At 42.7% G+C, this 10,054-nt stretch overlaps 1 protein-coding gene across 2 annotated transcripts; it reads left to right on the forward strand.

Annotated features, from left to right (window-relative positions):
* The first annotated feature begins 398 nt into the window (after positions 1–398).
* Positions 399–8,389, forward strand: LOC118793429 (myozenin-2-like). Of its 2 annotated transcripts, none has more exons than XM_036551607.1 (6): positions 399–689; positions 1,755–1,854; positions 3,301–3,467; positions 4,866–5,010; positions 6,980–7,163; positions 8,131–8,389. In XM_036551607.1, exons 2-6 carry the CDS (start codon positions 1,770–1,772, stop codon positions 8,366–8,368), a joined length of 819 nt encoding a protein of 272 aa, XP_036407500.1. In that variant the 5' UTR covers positions 399–689; positions 1,755–1,769; the 3' UTR covers positions 8,369–8,389. The 2 variants fall into 2 exon arrangements, with proteins under 2 accessions (XP_036407500.1, XP_036407499.1); XM_036551606.1 differs by having other exon boundaries at positions 399–655.
* Positions 8,390–10,054: the final 1,665 nt, after the last annotated feature.

The raw sequence follows: 10,054 nt of genomic DNA on the forward strand, positions 1-10,054 counted from the left end.
CCTGTAAATAAAGAAAGAGAGAATGTGCTCCGAGACCAGACGCTCATCCGGCCGTCCCCTTCTGGCCAGAAGTGTCTGAGAGGCGTTACGCAACGGGCACCATCACTCCGCCTGCCGTTTGCCAGTGATGGGCGACCTTGGCACTGTGTCGGGACTCGCGCTGGGACTGCGCTTTGTCCTCATCAGCCAGGGCAGCCTCCCTCACATAAACTCTGCAAAACGCTTCTGGGATTCTCACTTTAAGTGCAGGATTTGCAACATTACCTTCAGCTTACGGTAGGCTATTCAGCATGGGTGTTAACATGCAGAGGGGTGGAGAGGAGGAGGGTGTTGAGTCCCGGGAAATGTATTCCTGGGCACAGTGGAGAGGTTCATTTCCTGCAGTTCTGGAGGGACAGGCCCCCTAATCACTCCCGTCTGCCCAGTGTGCACACCCAGTGTGAGTGGTGGGAGTGTTTTTGGGGGGGTCTATATTTAGTGAATTGATGTAAGCTGCATGCCAGTGACAGCAGGCACAGTGACGCCCCCCGATTTGCCTCAGTACTGGGGACCGTGAGGACCTGGCCAGATCTAACTACCCAGGTTGACCCCTGAGCTCCTTGCATCCCCCTAAGGATACAGGTATAACAACAAAGAAGAGAGAACCTTTGCACAGGTACGGAATTTCTCCATCCAGGTGCTTCACTGAGGTATGGCAGTCTCAATAGTCCTATTGGTTTTCACCATATACACTCTGCATTATTGTGAGCTCTAACAAGACACTTGTTCATGCCTGCACTTGACACTTTGGATTATGTTTTATTACGGATCATGATTTACCATTTAAAACAATGAAATATTATTGATTTCATATATTTGTCATTTAAAAAAAAAATCACACTTTATTGTTTTTGTTGAATGCAATGATATACATTGATACATTGATTTTTGTTACTGAAAGTTGTTTTGAAGAGGAAATTAATTCAGCAAAAATGAAATCAACTCATCCTTCCACTGGAGGATGAGATATATTGACATTTTTTTTCTTTTGTTAAAAGTCATATTCCCTTTTTTCCGACTTACAGACAGGTATCCATACATTTGAAATGCATGCATAGTTAATCAGTCAGACTGACCCCTGAATAGAATAGAAGTAGAACAGCTAATTCTAGCCTGTGTACAGATAATTTCCAAGGGATTATAAATCTCATCAGTGACTAATTAAACAACCACAAAGTCTCTTTACATTAACATACATGCATATTTATCATCTGGTATGAATGGCCTTCACTGCATATGACAACTAGAGAATATCATCAAGGGATATGCTGCGACAGGGGCCTTCATGAAGCAACTGCCGGACGTGGAGGAATACAAGCGTCCCAAAATTCTCTATAGAGAGTGAAGTGAGATGCGCACCATGTTGCTGGCTTTTTCCTTTGAAGCTATGACACCTGGAATCTCGTGGGATACTCTGATGTGTAGAGTTTGGTGATGCCAATAACGCATTGTAGAAGGGTTGAGGGCATGCGATGTCTTAGTGTGCACAACTCACTTTCACAGCCCAAGGTTATTTAAAGGGAAGTTGCTAACTTTGCCCTTTCGACAAATCCAATAAATTGTACCTGCTGAACTCAGATGTTTCTCGTGTGGACATGCATCCAGCTGATAGTGCTCCAATAATCTAAGCAGAATGCTTTGCTGTACGTTTTTATATCCCCTCCATGGAGGGAACAAGGTGTACTTTCACATCCTGTCCCCCTGGTTTATTTCAGCTCCCTGGGGTCACCATGTCACTGCACACCATGATGTCAGCCCGAGAGAGGCAGTTGCAGGCAGCAGCCATTTGTCAAGAGATCCATGGTGGTACTAGCGGTATGACGTGATTAAGCCTTCCTGTGTGTCATCGCTGACACCCACAGCACATGAACCATGGCCACTCATGCCCAAGTACAGTATGTACACACACACACACACACACACACACACAGACACACACACCACACACACAGCCACGCTCCCTATAATGCATACATACTCACACAAACATAAAGCATATACACACCCACATGAGCTATACACACACTTATACCCCCATATATGTACATACATACTCACACAAAGCATGTACACATCCAGGTATAGTATATACACACCCATACTCACATATAGTATATACACAGCCCCATACATATACTGTACACATACCCACACTCACATATAGTATATTCACCCATATTCACTATACACACATTCACCTATAGTATACAGACAACCATGCCCACAGACAGTATACACATGCCCACACCTACACCCACATACAATATATATATACACACATAGCCTTTTTTGCAAGATTTTTAATTTGGCACTCATGGTCCCAAAGTCACACTCATTCCAGTGCTTGTCGTAAATAAGTCAATGGGGTGTTTTACTACCGAAAGTAACTAATCCTTTTCTAGTTGTCTTTTTAAAAAGCTATTTCTGGTGGGCAGCAACTGTGTAAGTCTGTTGCAGAGACATGAAGACCCTTAACAGCTGAGCCACATTCCACCAGGATAGCCTTTCAAATGCACTTTTATGTCTCCATAAGTGGCACCACACTGAATGAGCAGCATATAAGTAAAAAAATTATGTAACTGAAATGGACAGTTTCACACAGCCAAATATCACAACGGGTAGAGTGGTCATTTGTTTAATTACCTTGCTGAGACTGTGAAAAAGCCTTACAATCCATACAACTTCGAGTTGATTATGCATGTGTCACCATGTCAAGTAATACACATAAAACCAGCCTCATCTGCATCCTAAACATTTCAGGGCAGCTGTGAACCTCTTGTATGTGCTACTATATAGATAGTTTGAGAAAGGTTAATATGGTAAATTGCCTATTACATTAGCATCCACTGTAATTAAGGAACAGAATCTGAGCTGGGACCCTTCTGCTGCAACACTTAATAAGGTTGCTAACTTGGAGAGCTTCAGTAATGTGGGACAGCAGTGTAGCATAGTGGTAAGGAATTGGACTTGTGCTGCTGCTGTACCCTTGGGCAAGGTACTTAATCCAGAATTGCCTCAGTAAACTTCCAGCTTTATAAATGGATAACATGTAAAAATTGTAACCTATGTAAGTTGCTCTGGATGAGAGTGTCTGCTAAATGACAATAATGTAAAGTAACCATGCATTAGTAAGCTCTGCGATTCACCCAAAAAAATGAATAACGAATAACACACGACACAAGAGTCATGCTTCAGTTGTGGAAGTGCTGAATATCCTGACCCCGCTGCATACTGTCTGATGAACTGTCCTTTCTAACCCAGATAATGAAATTGACCTGGGGAGGAAGATGAACACCCCTAAAGACATCATGCTGGAGGAGCTGTCCCTATCCAGCAACAGGGGATCCCGCCTCTTCAAAATGCGGCAGAAGCGGTCAGAGAAATACACCTTCGAAAACATCCAGAACGAGGCCAACATGCAAATGAATGTAAGAACACAGCGGCCTCACACAATACTCTGTGTGTGTGTGTGTGTGTGGGCATGCATACGTGTGTGTGTGTGTGTATGTGTGTGTGTGTGTGTGTGTGTGGAACAACCACAGCACAGCAGCGCTGAGATCTTCAAGGGCAGTGTTTGCCTGGGGATTGCTAGGAGCGAAAGTGCAAAACGGGGCACGTGGGAGCCGGGAAGTTGCATGCATCCCAGTGTCCTTTCAGTGTCCTCCCACAGTCAGCAGCATCCAGGGAGCAGGTGCCAAATCACTTTGTTGAGTTATCAGAGACTGCTGATGCACGTGTGGTCCTGGGGGGAGGGGGGGGGGGGTGCTCCCTGATAAGGGATAAGGTTGCTACACAACAAGGATAAAATTGTTTTTACCCTGTGCATGTGCACTGGGTGAACTTCTCACCACAGTGCACATATCAGACCCATGGTATTATAAAATAACATCATTGAAAAACCACTGTTCATTCCCTTTCCCTTCCAGTAACCCCGGAATCAGTGAGCATCTCCTCCAATTTACACCACTTTAGTGTGGTGTTTCTCAGGGAAGAATGATTAGAGAAGTGAATCCCACTCTGAATACTAGGCTAAGTTCTATAGATTAGAATCAGACTTTGGTCAAAACAAACCCCCAGCATACATTGTGTTTAGTGGGCATTTTGCCAAAAAATCGTGTATGCAGGTGTATGCTTAACATACAAGCCACTTGGCTCAACAAGTTGATTAAGAAGGAAAGCACTGTCACTGGGATAGCTCTGGATCCTCTTGAAGTGACAATGCAAAATAGGTGGGAGGAAATAAAAACATCATGCAAAGCAGTCCTCTGCACCGAGTATTAATGATACAGGTGAGCACCTTCAGTGGAAACCTTACTGGCCCAAGATACTCTATAAAGAGGTTTAGGTGGTCATTTATACCAGCTGCCATTCGCACTTTTAATGATACAAGATTACCTACGTTAACATTTACATTTATTCATTTGGCAGACACTTTTATCCAAACTGACCAAGTGAGGCAGAGTACAACAAAAGCAAAAATCCGTATAAGGAGTCAACAATAATAGTAACACTGCATGACCAAGTTTCAATAGTTACCTGCTCTTTTTAACTATCATCTCCAGAGCCCTGTTAAAGTGATGTAATCTCCTGCACTTTTATTATGCAACAGTGTGTATGCAGTGCTGTATTCTAATTTTAGTAATGTGTTTATGGTACAATTACGGTTCCTCTGCCTTTGTGGACTGTATTGTATTTATATTCTTGTGTTTTATTGTTCCTCTGTTCTCATGAGTTTTTTGTATTGTTGTACTGTTCTGGACAAACAAATTTCCTCCATGGAGATTAATAAAACATTTATCCATCTTTTTTCCTGTGGTTTTCTCTAGAATGGTGTAGCTCCTCCAGCTCCCAGTACTGAAACAGAGGAAAACAAAAATGATGGCGACAGTTTGGAAGTGGATCAGTCCCCAAAAACACCACCCAACACACCTGACCCGAGGACACCTCCAAACCCAGAGAGCATCGCTCCAGGTTTGTGTGGAGACCGCGTGCTGGCAGTGTGCTGGAGATGCTGAGCCAGCTGAATCATGACACAGCTTAGCAGCCGCGTTAATTAACGAGGTGTGACTCATCAGAGAGGACTTGTCACTTTTACGGCCTTGGGGCCTCTTTGGAATGGTTACCAGGACACAGTAGCTGAAGCAGGAGTCTCCTGCAGCAGATCCTTCTCTTCCACAATCATACATTAGGGGGAATTATGTAAATATTTTTTTGCAGTCATCAGCACTTACAGATCTGCTGACTGAATCCTGTCGTGTTTTCGGTGTGCCCTTTCCTGACACTGTTCACACATTTTACAGCATGAAGCAAACCTAGGCACCCGCAAACCAGGGACATCCTGCAATGAATGTGGAGACAGGGATGTTGTATAAATGTTCATCACTATCACAGTTACCAGCAGGAGACCATTCTCCCTAGACAGCAGCAGGCATGGTTGTGTAAAGCTCTGGTATTCTAACAGGATGCATGCCAAGCACTTCCTGTTGTTGCAGTCTCCTGCACCATCATCCGTGATATCATCCATGGGAGATCTCAGCTCAGCTCTCTTAACTTGATACAGGCATCTGCTATCAGCATGGCTGGACTCCAGTGCTTACATTAGCTGACCCCTCTCGCAGCACATGCTATTTCAGGCCGCACAAACCCGATATGCAGGTAGTGGAGAGGTAAATTACAGACTGCTGTAAATCAGGCAGCATTGGATATTTTTCATTACACTCACGGCAGCATGCAGTATCTCTAAATCCTGCATTGCAGATTTACAAAAGGAGTTTTCATCTTGTACTGTGGTCATAGCTATGACCAGATTCACTAAGATGGGAAAGTCTGCCTGAAACAGTATAACATTGGACTGTCAGGCTTTGTGTCCAAATTTAGACTAATTTTAGCATTAGGATAATTTACAACTTTGAGGTGTATCTGCATCCTGTAAAGTGTCTGTCCTTTTAAAGGCAGTTAGAATAGTTGTGTCTTGCATGGAACCCAAGCCTTGGCATACTGCAATGTCAATGTTCCCCGCTCATACAGCTTTAAAGCAATATTCACAAATGCAATCTCCCCTCTGTCTCATGAATCTTCAGTATTTCCTCAAGCAGTCATAATACATTCTTGCAACAGCAAGCTATAAATATAAAGCGGCTAAATGTGCAACCAGATGAAAACTGTTTAAAGGAAAGCTCTACCAGTGCCATGTGTATTTGTGAGGAAGACACAAGTCTGGACCCTGAGGGCAGGTTTGGGCTCCTCCCGTTTCCATGAGTATGATAAATTCAGGAAAGAGCTTGTGATCTGTAAGATGGTCAGGCATGTCAGAATGCACTATTACATAATCAACCTGTTTATAAGCCTTCAACAGTACACAAAAGCAATGCCACTGATCAAAAGGCTGTTTTCATGTTCCACAGGAAATGCTTTTTTTTCCTTCATGTACGAGAAGTTTTCATCTGTGTGTGATTAAAGGCAAAGACTTCCTGGGATACATATGGTGCAGTGAATCACACTGATCCCTCAAGTAGCTCTTGTGGCACATCTGAATGGTTGGGCGCAATGGCCCGTGGCTGGGCAATATGTTTTTTCTCAGTTTGCTCTGAAACACAGCTTGCTCTGAATGCGCTGAATCCACATACAACAGTGGGTAATGCGCCTTCTTCACCTGAGGGATGTTTCTCAACTGACCACGGACTGCTGTGACCTATGCTCATTATTCTCAATCTCTCTTTCGCTCTCTCCTTGACACCGATTCGCAAAATCAGATTCTCAGAGGCGTGAACATTATTTGTATTTACACCACCTGTGTTCTATGTTAAGAAGCCCATGGAGGGAAAATAATCATTAGGCTGGCTTGTCTCTTGATAGGAGCTAAATGAGCTGCAACAACTGAGAACGTGTGTGCTTCAGAAAGTGTTAGCTGACATTCACGGCAGAATGGTATGTCTCCCAGGTTATGGAGGGCCCTTGAAGGACGTGCCTCATGAGAAGTTTAACAGCACAGCTGTCCCCAGGTCCTACCACTCTCCCTGGAGTCAGGCCATCATTGCTGACCCCTCCCTGGCTGACACTTTGATCTCTAAGATACCTGTCCCTGAACCCAAGCCAGAGGGTCCAGAATACAAGAGTTTTAACAGGTATGTGAATGAACCGCAACAGCTAAAAGTAGCAATGGCGAGACACATAAGACAGCAGATTTGGTGTGTGAAATAGTAGGCAGGGTGTAGTCATATAAAAGTTTATCACAGCACAACATCTGACAGAAATGCGGATAATAATATTTACTGATGTATACAGTATGAATTCTGAGAGGTCTTCAGGCAGCTTTGGCATGTACCATATAAAAAGGTGACATCAACTAATAGACCTCTGCTCTGTATTTGCATGTCATTGTATTGATTCATAAAGGGGTGCAGCCATAAAATTATCATGTAAATTTTCACACCTGCCCTTCAGTAGGTAGAAAATGCTGGACTCCCTGGCACATATATTGCAAATATGACCTGCGTTTAATGATAGACATTTGCAGGTAAACTACACAACGTGAAATTTATGCTAAATAAAGTAAACAATGCTGTGTGTTTTAAAGATAACAGCTAGTACTGTTTGCTTAGCAAAGCACAAAGCATGGAGCTCTGTGACAGAACACTGTACACTCCCAACATTGTAAGCTAGGTATTGCAACTGGTGTGACATCATTTGTGTCATGTACAATTTTAGCTTCATTGGTTTGATATGGCTAGCCTAGTTGGGAAGTTGTACATACCCCTAAGAGCACTCCTAACTGGAACTACAAATCTCATCAAGTAATGCCATTCCTTTTTCAATTCAGAAATTTGAATTATTGGCATTTCTTCAGAGGGCTATTCTCAATTATTGCAAATCAAAATGAAATAACAGCAAATTTAACAGTAAGGGAGACAAGTTATTATAAGTTACAATTATATATACGAGTTTAAAGATTCCAATGGACAATTGTCATATCTGCAGAGTAAATTTCCAAGGGCAATATCTTTTCCTGAATCAGTGTCAGTGGAGATATCATTTCTCTGTATGGTATTATAAAAATACCCTTAAGATTCGGTGAATCCTTTCAATTCCTAGGGTTGCGACTCCTTTTGGTGGTTTTGACAAGGCTTCCAAGCTGATTACATACAAGGCGCCTGAGGCAGACCCGAACCAAACCACTGCCCTCCCCAAGATTCCAGAGTTCCAGGACACTGTGCTCAAGCGGCCCACCTTCAACCGGACGGCCATGGGCTGGGTAACAGAGGGCACCCCGCTCATCCTTCCAACAGTGGACCTGGAGCACATGATGATCCCAGAGTCTGAAGACCTCTAAACCATTGACATGATTCATTCAACCCAGATACCTGTTGTGCTTCCTGTAAATACAAATAAATATGTATCTAATAACTACTTCCCTGTGTGATTAGCACACCGTAATAGTGATTTTTTTAAGCAAAAATGTCCGTTGTGCTTCGATTTACTGAATGTGTATATCAAGTATGTCTGATGTCATGATTTGCTTTGTGATGGATGTGAGAGAGGCATGTATGTTGTCTGTTCGTAATTAAGCTAGGACTGATGGCCTTTTTGAACAAAGGCAGATCTATTATATAGATAGAATCCATAAATGAGGCCACCTGAAATAAACAACTGTAAATGCCATACTACTGTAGCAAGAATAGTTAATAAGTAACAGTTTAACGTTCTTCTGTTTTAAAGCACACGTTTGCAGTGACATGCAGTAAGAAGTGATCAGTGCTGATCTACCTTGAATGTATTCAAATATCTCTGAATTTCACCAGATTGCCTTCTGCGAATCTATGCTATATGGGAATGAGTGACTTCATGTCGATCCTATGTATAGGGCATGTACGATGGTTGCACTCTTCAGAATGTGAAGAGTGAGATGTTGAAATTGGTCTGGGTAACAAGACAAGGACATGTCTTTCTGTGTGGTCAATTCCATCGGGTACATTGTCTGTGTTCTCTGATCAACATCAACCATGTAGTTTAGTCCAGTTATTTCTATACTGAAATGGCTGCCAGACCACAGTCAGAGTGCTCAACAGTGAGAAATGGTATAGAATATTGAGGGCAGATGAAATCTGAATGGTACTGCTGTAGTGGTGACACAGCCAATGAGGTGGATCACATGAATGAGATGACCATATGCGGTCAGCTCCTATAGCCCCTGTCCCTGTCAGTCACGCAGAACATTCCTCATCATTTACTGTACTTACTGTATGATGAATGCTTATTTTGGTCACCGGACTCTAACCAGACCTTAGTCCTTAACTTTGAGCATCAAATTTAAGCAAGTATTATGTTTTTCAATTTTTACACATTTTTTCTTAATGTCTCTGATCATAAAGCTCATTGTGGAGCATGAATTATTAATAAATAAATAAGTAAACAACAAAAAATTAGATTTGCTTGAATTTGCTACTCAAAGTTAAGGGCAAAGAGCTATAGTGGATAGATTAAATGACTACCTCCCCCACAACTCTCCGATCACCCGAGTGAAACCGAAGACAAGTTGTCTGATAATAAATATCAATGTTCATGTGGCTGGATATTTGAGTGACACAACCAAGCGAAAGCTGACCGCACATAAATGGTGGCGTTTCAGCTTACCAGTGAGTCCATCCCACAAAGAATGGCATGCCACTGCAGCATCTGATACACCAGTGACCACTGCCTTTAGACTAAATTTACAGCAGGCAGGGATAGATTACCAGCAGATGCACATTGGTTATGAAAAACGGGGTCTGGCACAACACGTCAGACATCAAAGGCAACATTTTTTTTTTCCACAATTCATGTAGTAATAAGTGTGGGAATGTTGGAAACCGTAGCTACAGTAGCACAGAAACTCAGTGGTGAAACCATGGTGAAACTCCCGTGGGTGGAAGTTCTGAAGTTGCACCACTGCGTTTCTATGTTCCTTGCCTTAGATTCATATGCTGATCTGGTTTTGTAACCTTTGGACAGCACTGGTCATTCCCTGTGCCTTTCCTGA

The sequence above is a fragment of the Megalops cyprinoides genome, chromosome 18, assembly GCF_013368585.1.
Source record: "Megalops cyprinoides isolate fMegCyp1 chromosome 18, fMegCyp1.pri, whole genome shotgun sequence".
NCBI classification, from domain to species: Eukaryota; Metazoa; Chordata; class Actinopteri; order Elopiformes; family Megalopidae; genus Megalops; species Megalops cyprinoides.

Bases quoted from the DNA above. Each gene is read 5' to 3' on its own strand.
- LOC118793429 (XM_036551607.1), top strand. From the start codon at position 1,770: ATGTCACTGCACACCATGATGTCAGCCCGAGAGAGGCAGTTGCAGGCA. The intron at 1,855-3,300 runs GTATGACGTGAT...TTTCTAACCCAG, and splicing joins GATCCATGGTGGTACTAGCG to ATAATGAAATTGACCTGGGG. The intron at 7,164-8,130 runs GTATGTGAATGA...TTCAATTCCTAG, and splicing joins GAATACAAGAGTTTTAACAG to GGTTGCGACTCCTTTTGGTG.